The sequence below is a fragment of the Limulus polyphemus genome, unplaced genomic scaffold, assembly GCF_000517525.1.
Source record: "Limulus polyphemus unplaced genomic scaffold, Limulus_polyphemus-2.1.2 Scaffold2587, whole genome shotgun sequence".
NCBI classification, from domain to species: domain Eukaryota; kingdom Metazoa; phylum Arthropoda; class Merostomata; order Xiphosura; family Limulidae; genus Limulus; species Limulus polyphemus.
Genome location: NW_013668197.1, coordinates 45,978 through 54,295, shown reverse-complemented (window position 1 = coordinate 54,295; position 8,318 = coordinate 45,978). Strand labels below are relative to the sequence as shown.

The following is an 8,318-nucleotide window of genomic DNA, read 5'->3' as shown; positions in this document are numbered from 1 at the left end:
ATACCATTTCCTAATGTAATTTTCCATGATATTGCAAAAAAACTAAATTTATTAAAAGTAATAGGCTTTATGTTTTTAAACTACATACATTTATCAAAGTTATTATGAAGTTTCAAACATATTCATCCACTAGTTTTATTGTTGGAATGAAATATAGCAAGACTTGCATTGCCTACTAAGAAAGTTAGTAGCTGGTAGTCATTGGGTTAAATTATTGTCCACATTTGAGACATTTCAGTAAAAAACCAGGAAATTCTTTTAATAGAATTTTTCTAACAACAAGTTGTATTAGGCAAAAGGTATTCTCTGCTTGAAGGGGATGCATTCTTTTAGCAGATACTGTTCTCTTTTGGTTCCACCCTCACATTGTGGGAGACACAACCAATGAGTTTCCATTTTTTTCACTATAGGCTCACAAAGGATCTCATCTTTTTTATTTATTTCTTCACATCAATTTCTCTACCATATTTTCAATGTATAATTCTAGCTACTTGTCCTGTGGAGAGGTAAGTAGTATTGTCTGAAGTTAACCTTCACTATACCTGAAAGGCAGAACAATCAGACAGTATCTTGGAACTACTTACTGCTGAAAAGTTTTTGTTTATTGTGCATGTGCTAGGCCAGTGCAATAGCTCTATTCTCTGTATGTAATAATGTGGTAGTCTATAATGCAATCAGCATTAAACTATACTTACCACCAACAGGAGTGTGACACAATCTCCTTGTGCAGTACCCTCTTGAACACTTTATATAAACCAAAAGCTCATTCTTGATAAGGTAAATACACACACAGACCAGAAGCAGGGAGGTAGGATGGATGGTGAGGTATATATCTCAAATAAAAGAAAGTGATGTTTAACTGGGTGGCTTCTAAACACATTTGTAAGATGCTGATAACTGTAGAAAGTGATGTTTATACAGCAAAAGACTCCAAAAATTATAGTCTAAACTTCAGCCATCTTAGTTTAATATACCACAAACCTAGTTACTCACGTAAGTGGTCATACGTTTCTTTAATTCAAAGGAAGATAGTCTGCCTCTTCATACTGACAGTGTAGAGTGTAGATTACTGTATCACACAGTCTTGGGCATAGTTTGAGTGTCAACTACACCAATATGAGCATAAGCTCTAAAGTGACCATCTGTGACACGGGCCTTCTTATGACGGGGATTAATGCATCCTGTTCCCACGTGCATGAAAATAAATGTTATATCACTAAACCAAATGCTAAATCTAGCTGCAAAATTAGATAGCTTCAAAATGCTCTCCCTATGAATAATAAAACTGTATAAACATTGTGAATAACTATTCAACTACCAATAATAACTTCTATTCAGTGCTTCAAGTGGAGGAAAAGAGTAAGCGGGATGGTTTGTTAAATTTTTGAAGCTGAAAAAAAAAGTGGCGGGATGGTTTGTGAATCCTTGAATTTCAAAAAGAAAAGAGCCTAATTGGTTTGTGTACAATTTTAGATTAAGCCAACATGTATCAGCTTGAAATAGCAATTCTGAAGTTTTTATAGTTTATTAACTAAATTTATAATTATCAAACAATCACACACTTTTTTTACTATACTGGCAGGACAAAAAGTGTATTCAACATGTTAGTGGTTGTTTCCCAATCACGGCATAAAACGTTTATGTGAAAGGAAGACCAACCAAATTGATAAACACAAGATTGATTGTTTTGTATTTATTATTCAAAAATATTGAAAAAAAAGCTCTGCTATGATCCAAAATCATTTACATGCAATATTGTGAGAAAGATCATATCTTTTTGTTGTATCATCATGGAATATGAATTTTACAACACATTGTTGTCACAATGTCACTTAAGTTTGAGCTACAGGGTTGGCCAGAATAAATTATACCTAAATACAAAAATGTTATTGATACCAATACAGAAACATTAATGAATATTAATATCCTAATATTAGGTATGCTTGACATACCTTAAAAAAAAGTTTCCAGGCATTCTCATTGTGCAATATTTTGTTTGATATCTCTGCAGGAGATTTTTATTACATTTACAAAAATGTGCAGTACAAAGAACTCAATCCAAATATCAGTGCTAGCTCTCTATCTTTACACATTTAAGACTTTTAATAAAAGAAGGTAATATACAAAAATATTGATTTAATTAATTTTTTAACTAAATACACTAATTTCACCATAGAAGTTGGTATCAAAGATTTTGTATTTATATTTAAAAACCATCTTACGGATACTGTCGTATCCATCCCAAATTCTCCAAGGTATAAGGGGCATCTGTGTATTTTTCATGTCCTGGTGGTGTCGTGGGTTGGAAAGGTTTTCCAGTGGCACAATGTGACAGATGTTCATGGGTAAGTGTACATCCCAATGCACTTGGTTCCACAAGTCCTAGAACTAATCCAGTAAGAAATATTACTATCCAAAAAAACATTAACATTTTCATATCTGAAAATGTAATTTAATAAATACTCACCTAACTAAAGACAATAAACAACACATCAAGGTGTATATGTTAATATTCAGCATTTTCTAGTCTTTGTTCCCAAATAACTACAAGTGGGTGGCTTCCAAAAACATCTGTAAGCTGCTGGTAACTACCATAAAGTACAAATTTTAGAGATCCTAATCAGTGGAATTCAGATCTAGAAGCCAAGCATATAAATAGACTTATTCAACTTGAAGTGATCAACTTTTAAAGTCAGAGCCTTTTGATAAGATTCCTATATTCATAGAAGAAGAAGATACAGATAAGACTAAGAACATGAACAATAAAAAGATAGAAAGTTTTAAGCAAGAACAGTTAAAATTAAATATGTACCGTCAAAGACAGCTTGTTAAGTCATATAAAAAAGTATTAATTTTGAAAGCTAATGCCAACTGTGGTTATGGTCACTTAAAAACTTGTTGGAAAATGTAAAACAAATTTCTAATCAATTTATGTTTAAAACAAACAGAAAAGCACAAGCTGCTGTGATATTCAGGTGCACTGACTTCCAAAAAGAAAGTTATAAATTCACACAGGTAACAAGAAGTTCTGAAGGAAATGCTTCACATAGAATAAATCAATCATGAACCACAGAAATAAAAGAGACTGGGTACAGTTATGTGAACCTTTAACATGCTAGCACCTTTTAAAAGTACAGCAGATACAAAAAGCACTATTCCATCTGATGTGGCTAGCTGGATACACAATTCTGGCTGTGTCCCCACATTTTGGTCAAGATCATGGCTGAATGCTGTGTACCTGGAATAACTTGTAGCCTCATCCTTTGCCATACTCAATAAATTTTACATCCACAGTCATGGATTACTTTGTCATCAGTTCTGCAAGTATGTATAGGGTATGTATGTATAATGTGGGTAAGAAGTTCAGTTGACAGTGAAGTCACTGCAGTGTTACTACAGGTTTTTGTCTTTTTGTGACCAGTTCAAAGTTCCAGCTTTGTACCACACTGTGATAGAAACAGCCTCAGTTAAAGTGAGATCTCTCAAACACAGTTGATGCTGCATCATTTCACTGGGTAACTCTTCCACAATCTTGTCAAAAAGTATATCCTCACAATCAATTGAGGCTATTGCAGGATAAGATTTACCAAGCAAAAGATGCAGATTATCTGCAGTTAAACTTTCTGTGGCACACCTTTTCAAAGCCTTGAAATTGGAACAATGTATTGCTCTGTTTTCCTTTGGATTAAACCTCATTAGTGCATGTCTTGCAGTCCTACAGTTCAAGTACTTGATGGAGTCAAAGACTGGACCAACTAAACTCAGAAACAAGCATTGCTCAACCTGTTCCAGAGTCTAGCTATTTCATATGAAAACTTGAGGAAATGGTCCAAATCCTCCTTTGCTGTACCCTTGAATGTTGGTGGAGCCCATGATCATAACCAGACCTTCTCCTTCATAATTTCCTAGCCATCATCTGGTAGTGATGTCCTCTATATTATGCGCACAGTATTGTAGGTACTCTCAGAGACTCAGACTTCTGACAAGCAATAGCCTTCTGCTCTATAGTGCAAAATGAAAAGGGCTTTGCAGCTCATCCATTGGCACTGCTTGACCCCTCTGTGACCCATAGTTGTCTCAACAGTATATCTCCTGGCATGGAGAGGCTCACCACTCGTACAAAGTCCATTTACTTTTCCATTTGATCCTCACCTTCTCATATGCTGGTGTAATAGCTTCTGTTGGTGGACATTGTCCACAAATGGCACTTCTGATCTCTCTCCAAAATTCTTGAGCAATCTTGACCAGACCTGGGAGTTACTTTGACAGGCATAATTCTGGTAACCCTGTACAGACTTCCCTATTCAGTCGCAGTCATCCATCTTTTCCTCAAACTGAGGTCAGGGAAAGAGCATGAACAAATTTCTGGATGAAATCAGCAACTTTCCTTCCTGATTCGTTGGTTGTAATGAGATAGCTGAAGACATGGAGTTTTGCAGCATCAGGAGAAGTCCAATGTCCAGGAGAGGACTTCTCTTAAAATTTACAACTCTCTCTTAAGTGACTGATTCATCTTCTTTCTAGCTGTGTGAAATGCCATTTTCATTGTTAATAAGTCTTTTTTAACCCTAAAGCACAATAGTTCAAGTAAAGGGCAGAAACAGCAAACTATGCAATATGATACCCTAAAGCCACCAAACTTTTACCCTTCCTAAACACTCTGGGGAACTTTTTCCATGAAAAAAAAGACCAGTAATACCCAATGAAGTAGATACGGAAGATTTGATTATTATAACTTAATGTCCATTTTATATATATTTTTCATCAAAATAAATAAAAATTTAATTTATATTGTAATTATGGACATTTGTTATAAGAAATATTGCACGTTACATCACATGTGGTTGAAATTTCAAGATATTAAAATTAACATTATGCAAATCAGTTGATTTGCAACACTAATTACATACAATTAAAGTCTGTGTCACAAGCTTTGATATGATACCTTACGTAAAAATCTGAAATAAGCAGTCTTTGAGATATCAAAAAATTTGTATTTTTTTTTAATAAATACCTGAAAATTTTCACGGTTATCATGGTAACAATCCTATAACCATTAAATGCAGTACTTAACTGCACCACTTGAAAATAATACAACAGAGTTTAATTTGTTGACTAAGGTCACAAATATTAAGAAAATACATTAACACATTTACTATAAAAGAAGTTTATTTCAGCAAAAAATCTTAGCCTTACACTCTCTGAATTAATTGCCTCTCATCTATTAGCACAAGAGTTTATAAATGTATGGTATTCAACACATTTTGTGATTTTTTCCTTTTTTTGTAGGTTTTTAAGGAACTTTTTCATGCTTTGTTTAGATCAATTGTTAAATCTAAGCATGTAAACACACTGTATTTCATGCTTCTATAAATGTAAGATTTTTCTGTTGGTAAATGAATAAACAGTTATTTAAAATTAGTATTTACTACTTTTTATCAGGCAGTAAAATATTTATGCTTATGATTTATTTACAAGTATTTAACTGTACTAACAATTACCAAAGGAAATATTTTTACAAAAGTAGCTTGAAAATAAAATGGATGATAAGGCAGTAACAAATAATTTCATAAAGTGGAAAATTTAAATATTGTTATAATTGGTTCTGTCATTGAGGAGGTTCTTTTGGATTATTTGGTAAAATTAATGCCAAGTTCAGTCCACCTAATGATAACAATTTAATTTATTTCTTCCTTAGCATGTACTATGTATGCATAATTAACAAGTAAGTTAACTTACAAGTTTCCTTACTAACATATGATATAATTCTCACAACTAACACAGATCTTAATCACTCACTGAATACTTCACAGCAACTCAATACTCATTAACTTCTCACTCATATTTATATTATACTCACTTTCTAATCACTACACAGAATTTCAAAAGTATAACATTGTATGCCCTCTAGCAAACATCTAAATCCAAACACTGGAAATATAGCTTACAATAATATGATATAATAAAATTGTAAAAAACTGCACTGTATGTTTAAGTCATAGAGCTTAACTGTATTTTAAACTGAACACTGTCACATACTAATAATCTTTATTGTTATTTTTCTAATTTATACTTCTCTAAAGAATGATGTAAGTTTAGTTTGAATTACAGCAGCTTTAGAAAGGCCTGGCAAATTTCTTAATATCCTAACACCTCTCTCTCAAGTTAATAACCTATGCTTCTAAGGTGAGATCAATCATGTAAGGTTCCTACTGACGATGTTTATAACATTAACCTCTTAAGTTTAAATGCTATGCTTTGTTACATTCAATACGAAATCTATGGGAACTAATGTAAAAAACTGCTTAGATCAGAATAGGATGCAGCATGCAACCCATGGGAGGACCAGGACAGCCCTGCACATTCAGTGGCTACAAACGTGGTTACATTGCAATGCCACATAGATCAGGCACTTCTCCCATTATAGTCCCTTCAGTTTAAGTTCCATTAACCTCTTGAAAGTAGCAAGCACATTACTCCAAACTCATACAAGTCACCTCTCACACTAAAAGCAGTTTTGGGTCTACTATCATTATCCAGTTTGACATTCCAGGATCTAGATACCAAGTCTAAATTACTGAACCATTGGGCTCCTTTCAATGCATTCACCTGTTTGCAGTAATGGTAAGGTAAGGCATCAATGAAGGTTACTGCATTTGCTCATTCAAAATCAATGAAGAACCTGAGAACACTTTCCTCCTTCCTTCACAACTGGAGCTAAACAAGTATTCTCAAGTACATGAAACACCACTTGTGTACATGAGGGAGCTGTCACTTGCTTTCCCACATATACCTGTGCAGTCCAATGTTACTAGGCTCAATCTGGCTAATATCTGAGAACTACCACATTAAACATTTTACCAGTTGCACAGGAGAAACTGACAGATAAGTTCTACAGTACATCCATCGCAAGGATGTTTTTTACCAAAACAAGGCCAGTAACCTTACTTTCATTCTGTAAGTGTTGCCTTCTAGACATCTAGTTTTTCTTCCATTCACCAGAACAAAATTTGTGTCATCTGGCCTCAAGTGATGGTTTCAATTACAGCACCTGAGATACTGTAAGAAAAACCAGAGTTCTGGTCACTCTTTTATTAATCAGGAACTTTAACTCCTGTCCTTTTACTCTGAAAGACATATACCAAGTCCCATACAGTCCTGAAAGAGTTGGACTGACCACCAAACTTTCTGGTGCAAGTTGTTTGTTGTATGACCCAATTTAGTAGCCAAGCCTGAAGTGGGCTTCTCTAGCTTCTTATAACTGTGGCAGAAGTATTCATTTGCTGTTGACTCTCCTGCACCAGTTGCATCACTGGTTAAAGCTGACAGTCTTGCCTATGTTGCTACTACACAATGTATGGGCAGTTCACTTGAAAATGATCAAACATTTCACAGGCAAAAGAGGTATTTCACTCCTCTCTTCCAGGGTGAAGGGTGACTTCTTGTCTGAATCATCAACAGCATTAATGATGTGTTATTGCTTGGTCACACTTTCGAACGTATGGCCAAGGATATGAAAGATGTATTCCAGCAAATGATAAAAACAACAGACTTAAAACTGAAACCAGAAAAATGTGTATTATTGTGCAAGATATTTTTTGGTTATAGACGGAATCTCTGTGGAGCCTGCAGTGGTGTGAGATTGGCTTTGAACTGTGACCAAATAAGAAATCTGCATTTTTGTCATTTTACTGACAGGCTGTGGTGAACGTTTCCAAGATTAAATCATCATTATTGGCTCTCATTAAAATGGAGACACTAATATGAAGTGAGGAATGTGATCAAATATTCCAGCCCTTGAAAGCCTACTTTAGTTGAAGTCCTAGTATTAACATATCAGCAACAATGTTATCAGTTTCTGCTATATACTAATGTCAATGACAGTGGAATTGGAGCAGTATTATTACAGCTGCAGGATGAAGAAGGTTTAATTACATATGTTATTCAGACACTTATGATTCCATAACAGTTATTGTGTGACAAAGAAAGAACTGCTTCTAGTTATGGTCATCATAAAGCACTTTTGATCCACCCTACTTGAATGATAGAAAGTTCACTGCTGAAGTAAACCATTTGTCGCTGAAATGGTTGATTAACTTGAGAAACTTTAGAAGAATGACAGTGCACTGGATAACATTCTGCCATAGCAATGACAAGCTATATAGTAGAAGATTCCACTAGCAAATGGATACTATGATTAACAATGTGGAACTCTGAAAAGAGTAACTAAAGGACTTGCTTGCCTTGCAACAAGGTAAAGTGCAACCAGCTCAGAATGAGGCATTTTGTATAAATGACATAACCTATGGCACTCCTAT

At 34.4% G+C, this 8,318-nt stretch overlaps 1 protein-coding gene across 3 annotated transcripts in view; it reads right to left on the bottom strand.

The window, feature by feature from the left end:
* LOC106467364 (phosphotriesterase-related protein-like) overlaps nt 1-8,318 on the bottom strand; it is a 62,781-nt gene that overhangs the window by 28,794 nt on the left and 25,669 nt on the right. For all 3 annotated transcript variants that reach the window (XM_013927711.2, XM_022395528.1, XM_022395529.1), the window contains one exon: nt 2,223-2,388. In XM_013927711.2, coding sequence (XP_013783165.1) covers nt 2,223-2,388 — 166 coding nt within the window. The remainder of the gene's footprint in view (nt 1-2,222; nt 2,389-8,318) is intronic.